The following is an 18,244-nucleotide window of genomic DNA, read 5'->3' as shown; positions in this document are numbered from 1 at the left end:
ATATCTATATATATATATATATATATATATATATATATATATATATATATATATATATATATATATGTGTGTGTGTAGGATGTGTATGTGTGTGTGTGTGTGTGTGTGTGAATAACTGATCCAGTTGGAACCTCTGACCAAAATTAGTAATTCACAATTTCTTTTTACATGTGATCACACATAGTGTATTATTCACATAATCACAACATGTAGAAAGAATAAATCATAAAATAATACTCTATGTAATTTTTCAGTAAGGGATATAATTATGCAAGAGTTTTGCATGAGTTGTGTGCATGTGCTTCTAAATTTGTAGCAATAGTTTGGAGAAAAACTCCATAATAAGTGTGTGATGGTTTGATTGTCTATCTTTTGTATGGTAATTTAAAGGTAGTGTAATGATGGACCACTCATAGCTTTTAGCATAACGAATTAAAGATATGCAGCTTTCTGTGGAAAGAATACATTCTAAAGGTAGTAAAGATCTTCTACTAGTGATACCACCACAAGGTAACTTTTTCCTGTGCAGTTTGGAGAGGAGGTGAAATTCATGCGTGATTAGTGCCTCTGAGCTTCATGTGGAGTTTCATTAACTATAGTAAAAAAATCCTGATTTTTTTTTTTAAAACCATACTCTTTGAGATGTGTTTCCATGGTAATGTTGGTGCTTGTGTATGTATTTCTTTTCCGAGTTCACTCATTGAACATGCGCTTTAATTTAATTGATGGTGACGTAACAGAAAACCATTAAAAAAATGCTATTAGAGAGCAGTACTGGATGTTGGATTCACTCGTTAGGGCTTTGTTTGCATCCTGTCAGAGTTTTGCGTTGTGATTTATTGCCAGTGTTCTGTGCATGAAAGAGACACGATGCGCCAACAAGTCTCCACTCTACGTAACTGGATTAAACCGAATGGGTGGATGTTATTTCCGTGTCTCGTGCGCTGCAGCGTTTTCAGCTCCACTAACCGGGTGTTTATCTGAGCTCCTCACCACTACACCACCACCACCGCCGCCACTTCTCCTGTTCCTCCTCCTCCTCCTCCTCCTCCTCCTGCTCCTGTCCGTTTCTCAGATGCTCAGGATATCGAGCTGACCGGGTGCGATGGCGCAGCTCTACTACGGTGGCGGCGGCGCGAGCAGCAGCGGCGGCGGCGGCGGAGGGAGCGCGTTCGCCTCGCGCCGCGACCGCATCCGTTTGCGCGTGGTGCGCGCCGAGCCGGAGCTGTCGGCGCAGGAGAAGGTGTACCTGAGCGCCGTGGAGAAGGGCGACTACGGCAGCGTCAAGCGCGCGCTGCGGGAGGCCGAGATCTACTTCAAGATCAACGTGAACTGCGTGGACCCGCTCGGGCGCACCGCGCTGCTCATCGCCATCGAGAACGAGAACCTGGAGATGGTGGAGCTCCTGTTGGCGCACGACGTACATGTGGGGGACGCGCTGCTCCACGCCATCCGCAAGGAGGTAGTAGGAGCTGTGGAGCTGCTGCTCAACCACAAGAAGCCCAGCGGCGAGAAACAGGTCAGGAGCTGCACTTCTTCTTCCCTGCGTGTTTACTCCTTTAAACTTTTTTGGAGCTTTATTTATTGACGCAGTAATATCACTTCACCCTCAGAACTTTCAACACATCACTGTAGGTTTTCTTTTTTCCCCAGTGTCACCATTCTTTTGGTGTGCGTCTTTAACCTGTAAAGTTGCCTGAATGTACCTTAAACACTTTCCGACACTATGCATATACTATACTGTATAAAACATAACAAAACATGTATTATATCATGCATATCATCATCGAGACACTCAAGTGAACAAATCTAATCTGGTAACTTGATTTCTGAGAGTTTACTGGAATACAATGTACAGGCTGCTCAACAGCACTTTTTAATTTAAAGAGCTGAAGTTGTAGCACTTCTCTTTGGAATAGTCCTTAACGAGGTAATAAGATATTATGCACAATAGCTTAATAAACTGCCCTAACAACCACTAATGGAGGATCTTGTGTATCATATAAACCTCATTTAAGCAAACGAATGAAACCCTAAGGACCACTTAATGTCCGTACCATGATAAAACATTAATGCAGGTTGCGTAAGCATCACATTTTTCTTTTCTCTTCCAGTGCAATCACTGTAACTATAATCACCAATGCTATAATTAGAAATAGATACACAATCATTTGGAAAATTCGAATAATGAGGAAGTAATATCTTACACATAAATATACATAGTGTATATATATATATATATATATATATATATATATATATATATATATATATATATATATATATATATATAATGTATATAGCTTCACAGTTAAACAAGTGAATACATTTTTACTATTTTTATTATATGGGATAAATTATGCTATCATTTATAATCATAAATAGGTCATCATTCTTCTAATAATTCTTATATATACCGTAATAAATTAAACTGTAATCTCTTATTATTCAATTATACATTATAGATATACATTTCAAGGTACAAATGCTTATCACTGCAGCATGGAAACATCAAGTGTACGTCTCCTAGGCCTTTTTGATCCTTTAAGTATCAGCTTTTCCAAATTTACGGTAAAAACCTAAAAAGTTCACTTTTGAGGATATTACTTTTAAAGCTTTCACAACGTTTTTGAAGGATTTAAAGTTTCATGAAGTCATAAACTAAATAATACATTTTACAATAAACAATACAATACAATAAACAATGCATCCAAATTTACCATTCAAATTTACAACACAATAGTGGAATTTTTTACAATATCAATAAATATTAAAATTATTTTTAAACTAATGAGAATTATTTGAACTATTATTAAAATGTCAAAATATTATTTAAACAAAACAGCATGTGTGATACTACTGAAGTGTTGAATATAAGTAAGCATCACCATGTATGAACTTATGTCAAGTTAGTGAGTGTAAAACTAATAAATCAATGTATACAACAGTTATGGTTAATCAAACATATCATAGTTCTCTTAAATCAGGGTTTCCCACCCAGTGGTTCCTGAACATGCAATACATCATGGTACTACAATACAGTAATCCTTGTGTAATGTGTTCTTTAGGACTTAGATCTATAAAAATTGACAGATATATCATCGATAAAACAGAAGAATTCCGTAAGCACAGAAAGGAGTATTTTAAATGGATTGGTCCAAAACCATGACAATTTAAAAAGACACTTGAAAACAAAACATGGCAACACAAATCCAGTTGAATGTTTTAAGGATGTTTGTGTAGCGTAAAACCAGCAGTAAAAACAGATAAAAAGCAGTAATAGTAATGGTTTTAAGTTAACTTTAATCTCAGGGGGCTTTAAGGATTTAGGTTGAAGGGGTTCATCTGACAAAAAAAGGTGCCCTAAATAATTAAAATGTCATTAATAGAGTAAAAATGAACTGATCTTACTATACCTAGTAATGGTGAAGATAGTCTTACTGTGATAAATGAACACGTATGCTGATGGACAATTGATGTAAGAGTTGTTAAACTGATTTCTGCATCACTATATGGGTAAAATGGAGCATTTGTCTGTGGGCTCATATTTAATGCCTCTCAATTACAGAGATATTACAAATCATTGAGATCTTTCCTGTTAGGAAAGATTTTAATGCCCTTATGCCAACCACAACCAACACTATCTACTATCTGAAGTAGCAAATGTGTCCATTTCCTCAGTGTGTAACCCTGAGTTTGCTCTCATGTCATGGATTCTAAGAATAAATGACAAACAGAACGCAAATGCTGATGCCGGAAGCATCGCTTTTTCTCATGCTTAATTTCTCCCATTAACATTCACAGATATTTAATCTGATTGGGTTTGACTTCTCTGGAGGTTAGACAACAGCCGAGTGGGCGATTCTGAGAAGTGGACAGGAAGGAAGGGAGGACCACTGAACCACTGGCTATTTAGAAGGACTGCAGATGTGATTCAGACAGAGGTTCTCTAGCACGGTGTCTCAATCGGATCCCATCCCACTGCTATTCTTGTAACCTTTTGATATGCAAATCACCAAAATTAACATGTCTATAAATCACAAGCAGACGGATCAGTAGATGGGAGCAGGGTTTTTTTTTTTTTCTATTATTTTTCAGTAGTGGCCAGTGCAGTGAACATAGTGATCGTCATGTGTGATATGATACCACACTATGTAGCCCTTAAAATTGAGATTAGGTCACATCACAGGTAACTTTGTATAATTCATATAAAATAACAATTCTTTTACTAATTCTACCTTGTGTAATTATGTACACATTATGTAATTATGTACGCATAATTACTATGCGACCCATGTTGTTGTAATTAAATACCCATGACAAAACAAGATCTCCTTCTTACCCAGGCACCAAGAGACATTCAAACTTGTATCATTGCTTAATTAGAGATAATTCTGATATACAGTAATAAACTACACTAATAAAAGCTTGTTATATAATTACACATTTTGCAGACATCCTTATCCAGAGTATTTCATCTCAGTTTATACAACTGAGTAATTGAGGGTTAAGGGGCCTTACTCAGGGGCCCAGCATTGGCAGCTTGGTGCACTTGGTGATTCGAACTCACAAGCTTCTGATCAGTAGTCCAACACCTTAACTACTAAGCTAACACATCCCTCATTATATACATTATGTACATTTCAAGGTATACATGCTTATCACTCAGCATGGAGCCTTCAAGGATTTGGATCTTTAAATCTTCTAAGTTGCAGCTTTCCAAAATGAAGGTACATAATTAAACTTCAGTGTTCACTTTAATGTTCAATGGATTTCACTTTTAAAGCTTTCAGAGCTGGAGGATTAAAAAGTAAACTTTTATACAGTCGGAAAATGTGTCTTTTCTTCAAACAAAATGCTGGCATTCCGATTCAAAACATCATAATGGTATTTTCTAAATATATAAATAAATATCTTACAATTATTTTAAAATGGCTAAGAATTATTAAAAACATTTTTGTATAAGAAATTTGTATAATATTTATTTATTTTCGTTTGCACAACAGCATCACTACCTTCCAACCTCCTGAGGTATGTCCGAGAGCACGGATTGTTCTGGATTTATAGATATTAATATATATGTTCTACCATACTGGGGGAAATAAAAGCACCACAAAACTTAAAAAAATATATAATGCTGTTATGACCACTTGCTTAATTTTTCTGTATGCTTGGTCATGCCAGTCTGGAAAGAGTCATTATTATATTGTGCTTTTGCCTGCTAGCTTGTCCTCATCTCTCTGGGAGTTCCACAGCTTCGGCTTCAGGATGGATATTACAGAGAGATGTGCTAATCACCCCCGTCCTCTAATCACCACTTGTCTCTCAAATTCACAGGCCTGCTCTCTTGGGGGTTCTGACATGCACATGCATTCATAACGTTTCTCCCCCACATGCTCCACGACCTATTCTGTTTGTCAGCCTCCTCTATTTTCATTTCCTATTTTTCTTATCTTATATTTATGGAAACTTTTTCCTCCATTGCTTTATTTATAAAGTCTTGTTTACAAACAAGACTTTATCTGTAATATTCAATAGTTGTTTACATGTAAAACACATCAATCTTTGTCAAACATAGAAATCATGCTTCTTCTTTTTCTATATTCGTAAAGCCTGGTGCATGCCATTTCTTTCTCAGACTCATGTGATGCATGCTAGAAGATGGAGCCAGTTACTCAAATTGCTGAAGGATGCTTATAGTACCTTTTTCAGAGTGTTTTAGTGGTGTCCTCTCTCTTCTTTTTAATGAACTCTAAATTTCCACCAATTTATTTAGTGTCAAGCTCCACTTACAAGCTAGATCTGTGCTACCACATAACATTTGCTTATTCAACATCATATAGCCTTTATAATGGCGCTATGGAGAAATAAACTTCTGGAAGAAGAACCCTTTGGCTAGCAATAAGACTAGATAAAGATGGAGCAAGCTTGGATGGGACCAGGAACTTGTTGTGCCCTGGATGGGAGGAGGAGCTTTCAGTTTCCAGGATGAGAGGAGGAGCTTGCGGTTCCATGGACTAGCATAGTCTGTGCTATAACATAAGATTTCCTTATTTGGCTTATGCTTTTCTCCAGAGTCACATGACTTACAGCAGAGACAGGGTATAATTGAGCAGTTAGATAAGATTTTTGCCCAGGGACCCAACAGAGGCAGCTGGGAAGTGATTTGAACTCCTAACCTTCTGAGCAGTAGCCCAGAGCTTTAACCACTTTTTTTTTTATTTCATACCCATATTCAAGGTAAAATCAAGGTAACTTTTGGAAGTTAAGTCGATTCCCCTGTGGCTTCTTCCTCACTGTGTTTGCTCACTACATAGATATGCGACTTCTGGTGTCAGTGTGTCATTTTACCAAGTTTTCTTTCGACTGCCTTTTTTCTTCATTTTCAGCAAGAAATACTTCCACTATTAAAGTATTGGCACCCTTGGTTTCATATGGATCACTCAGTATCAGGCCAGAGCACTACATTTTAACATCAAATCAATTATTTTGTCTAAATCCAGGTTTTGATGTTCACAAAACTTTGTATTTTTGCTAACCATGCTGTACCTGGCACTATAGTGTCACTACCTTACAACCTCCTGAGGTGCTTCAAACATAATTATCAATGTGGGAGGGTCAGTGCTTTCTCCAGACACATTAAACCAGCCACTGAATCGTTTAGAGTTCATTCAGTCGACACTGTATGGAAGCCGAACCCCCTTAAGGAGATTTCTAACTGTCTGTGTTATATACAGTACATAAGCCAGCGATGATCGATTGTGATTAGCTAGTATATTTATGATTGATAGGCAGAGCGTGATGGCCATCCTTATCATCCAGAAAGCACAGTTATTCTCTCTTGGACTGTTAGACATGCATGGCTTCTGGCTTTGAACTTGTAATTTTATTATAATGTTCCAGAATATGGCTTAAATTGCTGGATCTGTCTCAGTGATTTCAGTGTAACTGCTAAGCTTACTGTAACTTTCTTCACTGAGTGAGACTCATGCGCATGCATTGAAAGTCAATACGTTTTTACGGGGAAACATCAAAGTGCAGCAAAGTGAGAGCACCTCAACTTGACGGAGAAAGATTCAGTAGGACAGTTGGTGAACATCTGAGGCTAATTGGTAAAGTGAGACGTTCTATGCATATGTATGACACTTTATAAAAGTTTCACTCTTCTGAGAAGCCTTCAGAACAGAGTTGGTGGATAGCTAAAGCTGGAGGGTGTTGTGATATTTAAATAACACGCACCTTTTAACTTTACTGCAGACCTGATTTGGAATTTTGGAGCGCACAAATCATCAGCACCATTTTATCAACCCGGTTGGAGGTTTTACCTAAGCTGTTTGGTTGAATAGGTAAATATTTAGTATATACGCTGGCTCTTTAAACAGACTCATGTATATACTGCAGTTATATTTAACAAGCATTCCAGCAGTGATACCACATCTGTGACTATAATTTACCTCGTCGTATTTGATCTAGAAAGCTGCACCATGGAGGATATCAGGTCAACAGTTATTTTTTGTGAGAATATTTCAGGGGGGAAGTCAAATCTGAGAGAGTGTGATAAGAAATATAGAGTCTAGATGCAGTCTGCATAGTAAAGGACATTTGCAGAAGAATATAATGTAAGGACATTTACAATACTCCAAAGCAGCTTCACAAGGAACCAAGAGTGACAATGATGAGGAGAAAGCCTTTATTATGGGGTTCAGGAGCAAGAAACCTTTGGTGGAAGAGACTTTTGGAAGATTCATGACTCAGCAGGATGAGCCTGTTCTCTTCTATGAAGCTGGAGCAGGAATGGTAGATTATAAATGTATAAATGTAAGTTGGCTAGCAATAAGGCCAACAAAATTACAGTAATCAGTGTATATAGATGGAGCATGCTTGTTCCTTTGGATGGGACCAGGAATTTCTTGTGGCCTGGATGGGAGGAGGAGCTTGTGGATCTCTGGTTGGGAGGAGGAGCTTTTGGTTTCCTGGATGAAAAGAAAAGCTTGTGGTTTCCTGGATGGGAGGAGAAGTTTGTGGTGGATCCCTTGATGGGAGGAGAAGCTTGTGGATCCCTGGATGGAAAGAGAAACTTGTGGTTTCCTTGTGGATCTCTAGATGGGAGGAGGAGCTTGTGGATCCCTGGATGGGGGGAGGAGGAGCTTGTGGATCCCTGGATAGAAGGAGAAGCTTGTGGTTTCATGGGTGGGAGGAGAAGCTTGTGGATCCCTGGATGGGAGGATGAACTTGTGGTTTCCTGGATGGCGGAGAAGCTTGTGAATCCCTGGATGGGAGGAGGAGCTTGTGGTATACCAGTTGTGAAGAGGAGCTTGTGGTTCTCTGGAATGGAGGAGAAGCTTGTGGTTTCCTGGATGGGAGGAGAAGCTTGTGGTTGATCCCTTGATGGGAGGAGAAGCTTGTGGTTGATCCCTTGATGGGAGAAGAAGCTTGTGGATCCCTGGATGGAAAGAGAAGCTTGTGGTTTCCTGAATGAGAAGAGAAGCTTATGCATCCCTGGAAGGGAGAAGTAGCTTGTGGATTTCTGGATGTGAGGAGAAGCTTGTTGTTCTGTAGATAAAAGCTTGTGGTTACTGAGTGGAAGCAGCAGCTTATGGATGGCAGAAGGTTATCCTGAATGACAGCAGGTGCCAATGTTTCCCTGGATGGAAGAAGGAGCATGTAGTTGCCTTGATGGGAGAAGAAAGGAGGAGTTTGTTGTCCACTGGATAGGATCTAGACCTTGTGGTCTCCTGGATAGGACAAAGACTCTGTGGATCTCATGGATAGAAACAGTAGCCTGTTGTTCCATCCACAGTAGCAGAAGCTTGTAGTCATTTGAATAGAGCCAGAGCTTGTAGTTCCCTTGATGGGAGGAGGAGCTTGTAGTTTCTTGAACTGGAGCTAGAGCTTGTGGTCTTTTGGATGGAAGCATGTGCTTTGGCTACTGAATGGCAAGTTTAGATGTTTAAGGAATTAGCAGTGTGTTAAATACCACAGATATACAGAACACACACATCTACAACCATAGCTTAGAAGTAGTCACATTTTTTGAGGGAAGTAAAAAAAAAAACCCACCTTCCTTATTGCAATCATTCTTTCACCTGTTATTCTGTATATTTTATTTGCATTATGTGTAAAAGCATGCAACACTATCATCACTAACCGCATCCCAAAACAGATTTTACATCATCCTGTACCTTATTTTTACTCTCCCCAGATGACATGATGGTGTTGGCTTGGCACCTTGATTAAGTCTGTTTAATATAAGCTATTTTTTATTAAAATTTTAAAGACAATTCATGCAGTTATGTCTGTTACTGTTTTGCCAGAAAGATTATTAGTAAATATTCCAACTAGCTAGTTTTCTAGCTAGCTGGTTAAAAGTGTAAATCAAGCATGATAATGAATTTTGAGTTAAGGGTTGGCAAAAGTAAATAATTATAGACCCAATATTTAAAAAAAAAAAAGGCTGGAGGAAATATCTTTTAGGCAAAGCATCTTCAGTTTACCGATTTAAAGGTTTGACTCTAGCATGTGTCTTAACCAGAAAGGAATCAGAAGATATTTTGTACTTCAGTAATAATCTATGCTAAAATTTCTATTGTCCAGAATGGACAAAGCAACTATATGAAACAACCAATTCTGTGTTTCATCCCTCATATATTGTGTGTCTTTTTCATTTGTAACCAGGTTCCTCCTATCCTGCTGGACAAACAGTTCTCTGAATTCACCCCCGACATCACCCCCATCATCCTCGCTGCCCACACAAACAATTATGAGATTATTAAGATGCTGGTGCAGAAAGGTGTGTCAGTGCCTCAGCCCCACGAGGTGCGCTGCAACTGCTCCGAGTGTGTATCCAGCTCCGATGTGGACAGTCTTCGCCATTCACGCTCACGCCTTAATATTTACAAGGCCCTGGCAAGCCCGTCCCTCATCGCACTCTCTAGCGAGGACCCGTTCCTGACCGCTTTCCAGCTCAGCTGGGAACTCCAAGAGCTCAGCAAGGTGGAGAATGAGTTTAAAGCAGAGTATGAGGAGCTTTCTTATCAGTGTAAGCGCTTTGCTAAGGACCTGCTGGACCAGACACGGTCCTCACGTGAACTGGAGCTTATTCTCAACTTCCGTGATGATCTTAGCCTCCTGCATGAGGAAAGCAACAACGAGCTGGCTCGGCTTAAACTGGCCATCAAATACAGACAGAAAGAGGTGAGTCCCTTCTTGTAGGAATAGAGTATGTCCGGATATATTTGTATATCTGATATTATTACGTTTGTTTGTTACAAACTTACCAAGAGTTTGTGAGGAATTTGATGAGGAGAATGAGATTTCACTTTTTCAATATTATGGCTGTAAACAAAGTTCAAAATGTAGTTTTAAACCACTTTTATTTTTATAAAAGAATTTCATCCACATGGACAGCATTCTTAAAAATATCTCTGAACCCTCTCAAATGCAGAAAGCTGACCACATGATGAACGTATGTAATAATCTCTTATGTGAAATCGCTTATAAGAAATAATGTATTTCTCAGTAGAGAAGGCAAGCTGTGGAAAAATACCAACCTTGTGAAATTTCCAAAATTTTGCAAACAGATTAAATAAAACATTTCAGAACACAAAGTATCAATATGGTGAGCAGCAATGAGACACAGAATCGTATCACATCCATAACACACAATGCAACACTGCAATGGAAATGGAGATTTTCAGAATTCTGCATACATGGTGATGGAGTTTAAGGCTGTAGCTACTTTTCTACACTGTTTCCAGGACTGATTTTAGTCTTTATATGCATACAAATTTAGAACCAGAAGCTTGATCCTAGTTGTTAATTGGGTTGTTCACCTTAGAGATTAGCCTGTCTGCCTCACACCTCCAGGGTTGAGACTTCGGTTCCTGCCTCTGACCTGTGTGTGTATGGAGTTTGCTTTTCTCCCTGTGATTCGGGGGATTCCTCAGGGTTCTCTGGTTTCCTCTTAGTGCAAAGACATGTCTTGTATGCTGCTTGGTATCTCTAAATTGTCTGTAGTGTGTGATTGTGCTCTATTATGGTGCCCTGAGTCCCCTGAGCTAGGCTCTGGGTTCCCTGCAACTCTGTGTGAGATAAATACAGGACAGAAAATGGATGGATGGATGGATGGATGGATGGATGGATTCTGCCACAGGAGGTTTTGTAGCTCATAAATTTCCAAAACAGTAAAATGAGTCCAGGTCATTCCAAATGATCTGAATGTCTAAAGACAGAAGCTAATAAAACCAAAAATAATTATAAACTATAAATGAAGAACAAAAGACCCTTAAGTATTAAATGTTCTTTGTTTTCATTTGATGAAACCCCTAAATGTAAAGCTCTGCATGTTTTCTATCAGAGAGGACATTTAACATGTATTTTTTGTTTCACTGTTATACAGATATACAGTATCTGTGATTAGCCACTGTAACCATAAGCCCTATATATCTATAATAAAAGCAGAATCTCATGAAGTTTGCAGCTCATTCATTTTACACTTCAGAATAGAGAAGTGCGAGCAATACACACAGTCATTTTCTTTACCTGTGGTGTGGTCCTACTGTAAGATGTCACAGTGGCTTAGAGATCACATAATGGGCAGTTATTCCCTTCAGACTCTTCAGATTTATTGCTGTGTGACTTATTGCTGTAAAAACTGACCTCTTTCTAGGGTCTGAATCCATGTGTGGTCATAGCAGGGTCTTTCAGGGACAATTCCTCTTCTTCATTTTTTTTTAATTTCGGGCCTTTGTTAATCTTCTCTAACTCACTTTTAGAGATGATAGTGTTCAGAGTGTAAAGGATGTATTATGCAGACAATTTTTCACTGTATAATGTAAGTAATACTCCGAGGTTGTTGTTTTTTCCCCCCAAAATAGTCCAAATAATCTTATGTATAAAAAAATAAAAAATAAAAATGAAACAACCAAAAACAAAATATTTACAAGCATATTATGTGGTTAAGGAAGCCCATTTGGAAAATTGCATTATGGGCCAATTTGCTTGTTTGTGTTTACATGGGCTTCCGGTTAGTCATTTTGTCTAAACTCCTTAGCAGCCCTGTTCTCTCCTTGGTAAAGCTAATTCTTATTTAACTTACTTACCTTGTTCTCTCTTTCTTTCTTACATTTTACTGCCGGGATCTGGGGATGTGCCTTTGCTTTTTGAAAAGGATCAAAAAAAAAGTGCCATGAAATTCAAATTCTTGGCTATATTTCAGATAAAATAATTAATAATTGTAAAATGTGGTGCTCTTGTCTGGCACTGAGTGAATGTATTTATTGGTAAAAATATAAAATAAAATAAAATAAATTAGTTAATAAATTATTATTATTATTATTATTATTATTATTATTATTATTATTATTATTATTATTATTAATAATAATAATTACGTTTGAGAGAATATTCTTCTGCATCCAGTTGAGTTAGAGTTCATAGTAATTGTAAATATTTTGGAAGCCATGGTGGTACATCAATTCTAACTTTTTTTTATCAAAATAGGATATAGAAATCCATAGAGGCATTCCTAATTATTAAAGTAACAAGCGCACAAGAAGTAAATAATTTCCTGTAATATTTAAAAAGAAATCTTTGCTTACTTTTCACATACAGACATTAACTAGTTATCATAATGAATCTTGACTTCTGCCTTTTTCGTACAGTTTTCTGGTTGTTTTGAAGTTATTAAGAGAAAACGACATCATGTGACATTGTTTTAGCAAAAAAAAAAAAAAGTTCATTACTTTCTCTTAGGATTCTCCAAGTTTTCTCAGACATGTACAGAATGCTGCAGAAGTTTTAACTTTCTCTCAAGTCATGACTCATTAGCTCTCTTGCTTGAGGACAGTAAAGTTGATTTCCTTTCATCACCCATAGAAAGCCAGGGAATTAACTATTGAGTTGAATTGCATGTCTTAGAGCAAGAAAATCAACAAGCTAGGCTGTTTTTTTAGTCCTCCGGGCCTGGAATTGATGACCCCTGGCCTAAGTTGTATGATCTGCTGGTGAAATTCCCCTTTAGGGTGCAGTTAGCTATTGTACCATTGAATAAAGATGGTGCTTCAATGAAGAACAAAATGTTGTGTAAAAAAACAGCACTTTTATTGACTTCCACTTTGGGAATAACATTATCTTTGTGTGAAATCATAATAGCCAGCTTGTAATGATGGAAAATAGCAGCCATGATATAAGATGTCTTATATATGATAAGCAGTCTTCTCAGATTATATCTATAAGAGACAATCCAAGATGTTCTTAATGTTTTCAAACAGGGAGAAGAATCAGAAAGCAAAAGCCCACCAAGTAGTCTTGGCTTTCACACCACCTAAAAACAGCCCTGTTTCCAGTCGAGTCTCGAGCGAACTGTCTTGTAAATTCATTGAGAGATGCTCTGGACTTACTCTGGAAGCAGTGAGAGCTAGTGTCCTAGTCCTGAGAGACCCAGGGATAGAGCATGAAACTCCTGCAGGTCTTCTTGGTGGTTGAATGGGAAATTCATCAGTTCCATCCAGATCCCTGAAGGAAAAAATGCAATGGCAATGCCGCCTAAAATGACTCAACAATCAATACACGTAAGGCACAAAATAGAACGTTATAGTACGTATATATATAAAAGCTCTTTAAATCAAAATGCCATGGAGTAACAATCTATAAATGTAGCCATGAAGCAGTGAAGATATAACCCTCAAGCCTGGATAGTAATTTCAACTCATTTCCGCATGAGGACACACCCTCTCACATTATCACGTTAGGAATCAGCAAAGAAATTGCCAGAAGCTATTCTACTGCCCACCATAGGAAATGATGAAGCCCATTTTCCTTGCATTACACTCTATGCCAATTTTTTTTTTAAATGCAAAATGAAATGGACTTGTCAATTGTAATCATTTTTTAAAGCAAAAAATTTATTCTGAAATTTTACATGACTTATTTTTTTTATGTCTTTGTTGTGAAAAGAACATCCAGTATCTCAGAACACCGAGTCGAAACTCTCATGAGCTGTAAATTTGGCACAGAGTCAGTCTAGATCAATTACAAAGACTGGATGTAAAATGTATCTGGGGAAGAAAGAAAAAACAACGATGTGTGGGTTTTGATGCCTTGCATAAGTATTCACCACTACATACCTGAAAAAATGCCAACAAACAAATGGATTTCGTGTAATTCGGGTGTAGTGAAGAGTTAAAGTGGGCTAAAAATAGAAACAGCTCAGATTGTGTGTCCTTAGTAACAGAATGGATAGGGCTTTTTTTGAGGATCTATACACATACCATAGTTCAGCTGTTTGCTGTAGTGTTGCTGTCACCATAAAATGAACATTCTGTGTTGCAAAGCAAATATTTCCTTTCTGGCCAACGTCCAATTCAATTACACTTAAAGTCATCTCTTGGAAAATTACAAAAGCAAAGGGCATTAAGTTTTTATTTTTTTATTTATAAAGCTCCATCAGTCATACATGTGACCACATAATGATGGTGTGTACTTGGAAAAATTGCCTCTTTGTTACAGAAATAACTATTCTGATCATTTGCACAAAGTTTCCTTGCTAATAAATGTGCGGTATATAAAAGATGCATTCTGAGAGAAAGCTGATCAGTTACATAAATAACACCATTATGCAAATTATTTGTTCAAAATGTACTAATATAAAAGTTCTGATTCGAAAAATCTGTTTGTCTGAAGCGAGTTCTTAACATAAAATAAGGATTACTTCACTAATGTATACAATTCACTGAGGAAGAGACAGGAGTCAGAGCTGGAGGTAGCAGAGCTGAAGATGTTGAAGTTCCCTTTGGGAGTGACACGGTTGGACAGGATTAGGAACGAGTACATCAGAGGGACAGCTCATGTTGGATGTTTGGGGGGGACAAAGTTAGGGAGGACAGATTAAGATGGTTTGGACATGTTCAGAGGAGGGAGAGTGAGTATATGTGAGAGTGAGAATGTTGGACATGGAGCTGCCAGAAAGGAGGCAAAGAGAAAGGCCAAAGAGGAGGTATATGGATGGAATAAATGAGGATATGAAGATAGTGGGTGTAAGTGTTGAGGATGCAGAAGATAGGGATAGGTGGAGAGAGATGATTCGCTGTGGAGACCCCTAAAGGGAAAAGCCGAATGAAGAAGAAGAAGAAGAAGAAGAAGATCGTTAATGTATACAATACTATAAAAATTTATTGTGGCAATTCTCGCACAGCCTATGACAAAACACTCTGAAAGGAATTTAAATCAAGAAGCTAAAAGAGAAGAATTAAGACAAATAAATAAACAGAGTGCGCTGTAAAATTTATCCAACACTGCACTTAAGTGTAATGCTTTGATTATTGATCTAGTATAAAAACATTAGAGATATACTGCGGATTATATAAAGTGAATTGTAATGTATACGAAGTATGCATACAGCTTAGTGTAAAGTGGTCCTTAGTCCATTACAGCTGTAAATGACTGGGGAAGTATTTGGGGGTGATGGCAGCTATAGCTTTGGATAAGTAGCTGCACTTCAGTCTGTTTGTGTGGGACTTGATATATCACATATGACTGCACCACAATTGAATTCTGTATTATGGCAGGTTTTTTAGCCAATTAAACCATTACGCTATAACTACTTATGACTTATGAAATTAAATTAGAGAAAAAACACAGACATTTGGTAATATTCAATTAAATTATTTGTGTATTTTATCATATTGTGGCATTTCTTCATCCAGTCAGGGATTTGCTCATTTTAATATTTCCCAAATTTTATATTTATAGTTTTATGCTTTGTTATTAAACACAAGTTGAATTTCAAGTTTATAAATGATGCAGCATTTCCAAAGCATTGGTTAAATAAACTGGGAATAAGACGAGAAAAGAACAGCATCATCTTTATCCATTTACATTTGCAGTATCAGGCAGCTGCCTTCATCTGAAGCGACTTATCCATGAGCCTGGTGCTGTATATTTTTCCAAGCAGTCTAGCAATAATTATGTATTTTTTGTGATATAGTAAAATAGATGGTCCTTCATTGCTGTCTGGGATTCATCGAGTCTTACGAACATCACGTGGTCCTTATGCATCCCAAAGAAATACATTTACATTTCTGGCATTTGGCAGACTTTCTTATCCAGAGCAATATATTAAAAGTGCTTTGAAGTCTCTAGAATGAATACATTAACACTGGTTCAATAGGTCACAGACTTAGGATACCATTAGCCTAAAAAATGTGTTGGGAGGAATTTTTTTTATAACATACAACAATACATAAAACAAACAGGGAAAATAAGAGCTAGTTTAAGTGTTTCAGGAAGAGGTAGGTCTTCATCCGTCGTTTGAAGATGGCCAGTGTTTCAGCAGTTCGGATATCTGGGGTAGTTCATTCCACCACCTCGGTGCCAGAACAGAAATTAGTCTTGATGTATATCTACCTCTTCCCTTGAGAGATGGTGGGACCAGTCGAGTGGTCCTAGTAGATTTGAGGGAGAGAATCCAGTGGAGGAGCAGCAGTGGGGTGGATGCTCGGCTGCATTTTGGATCATTTACAGAGGACAAATTGCATTCAGAGGTAGACCTGCAAGTAGGAGAGTTGAACAAAAGGCTGAACAAGCAGCCTGTGTGGAAAAAAATGGCAGAATCCTTCTTATGTTGTACAGAAACTTCTCTGAGACACCGTTCACACTACTCTGAGACACCGTTCACACCTGTATGTCCAATTATGATCAGATCACGCCAGGATGCACGGTGTAAACAGGGCCTTAGTGGTTGTGTTTGGAGAAATCTGGTTTAAATAAAAGCTTGTGCTTGTCCTGCTTTGACATTAGACAGGATTATGGAACTCGAGCTTGTGTGACCTTTTGTTGCCATTTTTTGTGTCAACTTTTGTGTTATACCTAAGAACACTTGAGTTCGAGGGTTTTATTGATTTGTTAAATGTCACCTCCATAGCAACAAGTTGTTTGTGTAAGAGTAGCTTTTCCTTGGAACAACCCTTAAAATCCACAGCTTGTCCATATTTTTTTTTTGTTGCATCATGATGATACCAAAACAAAAGGTAAATGTCTAATTTCCAAAAGTAAAACTTGGAATCAGATCTCTGATGATTTGGTTTTGGATCAACTCATCTTGTGAAAATAGAAAGCAACATCAGCTATACCAGTACCAGAGCAGTGGTAGCTCAAGTGGTTAAGGCTTTGGGTTGTTGATCGGAAGATTGGGATTCAAGCCAAAGCACCACCAAGCTGCCACTGTTGGGTCCTTGAGCAAGGCCCCCATCCCCCTCTGCTCCAGGGGTGACGCACCCTGCGCACTGACCCAACTCTCCAAGGATGGGATGTGTGAAGAAAGAATTTCATTGTGTGGTAATGTATACGTGACAAATAAAGGCTACTTAAACTCACTTAACGACTAACATCACACATGGATGCTTCTGCTAGGAGGTTACACTGTGATGGATTTTTCAATAGGAAACATATCACAGAAATGGTGGTGGGGAGACAAAATGAATATTTGCTCTTTGGATTTGAGGCCTTTTGCAAACAATGGAAATGAAAAAGAAAGAACAGGCCACGTGTGTGTTAACTGAAGAATATCAAGGAGCTTGAAATGTTGGACTTTCCTGTTATAGGTTTTTCCATGTATTCTCTCTATTAGAGGCTTGTCATTATTAATTGTGAAGTTAATAATTATAGTCTTGATGATTTTGTAAATAATAATACTTCACGAACGGTAAATCTGTATTTTTAAAAAAGCATCTAATATTATTTGTATTATTTAATACAATTCTGCAACAAATTAATAATGATCAAGTCTTTATCACTCTCGAAAGTCACACAAACCTTCTACATTAGCACTGATCTTGTTACTGTAATTGGTATTCACTTGAAAAATGTTCTCGGCCATGTAGCCCTGTGTCATCGGGCTTGTTAGAACCCATCTCCTCTCCATGTGTTAATTAGATCCTGAGATTAGCAGCAGCCCTAATGATGTTGGCTTGAATGAGATTGTGTGACTCATATTAAATTAGAAAGAGATAATTCTTTGAGATTCAATCAGTATCATGACATTATTGACACGTATAATACGTCTATGCATGTTTCACACAACCTGATGTGAATGCTGTTGGTTTTATGCCAGGCTTGTTAGTTCTCATGATTGCAACGGACTCATTAATATGTTCTCTATATGCTGTGAATGGGTTTTTTTCACAACATACTCTGAATAGTAGAGGTTAGGAGCTTGTATGTTTTGTTTTTTTTTAGATGAACATAT

At 37.8% G+C, this 18,244-nt stretch overlaps 1 protein-coding gene across 1 annotated transcript in view; it reads left to right on the top strand.

Annotated features, from left to right (window-relative positions):
- The first annotated feature begins 877 nt into the window (after window positions 1–877).
- The window catches only part of trpc4b (transient receptor potential cation channel, subfamily C, member 4b), a 31,913-nt gene continuing 14,546 nt past the window's right edge, over window positions 878–18,244 (top strand). Inside the window, exons 1-2 of the mRNA XM_058413456.1 lie at window positions 878–1,519; window positions 9,676–10,194. Of these exons, the coding sequence (XP_058269439.1) occupies window positions 1,106–1,519; window positions 9,676–10,194 (933 nt within the window). The 5' untranslated portion in view covers window positions 878–1,105. The remainder of the gene's footprint in view (window positions 1,520–9,675; window positions 10,195–18,244) is intronic.

This window comes from Hemibagrus wyckioides, linkage group LG17 (genome assembly GCF_019097595.1).
Source record: "Hemibagrus wyckioides isolate EC202008001 linkage group LG17, SWU_Hwy_1.0, whole genome shotgun sequence".
NCBI lineage: Eukaryota > Metazoa > Chordata > Actinopteri > Siluriformes > Bagridae > Hemibagrus > Hemibagrus wyckioides.
The sequence above is the reverse complement of the archived record's forward strand: the minus strand, read 5'-3'. Positions and strand labels throughout refer to the sequence as shown.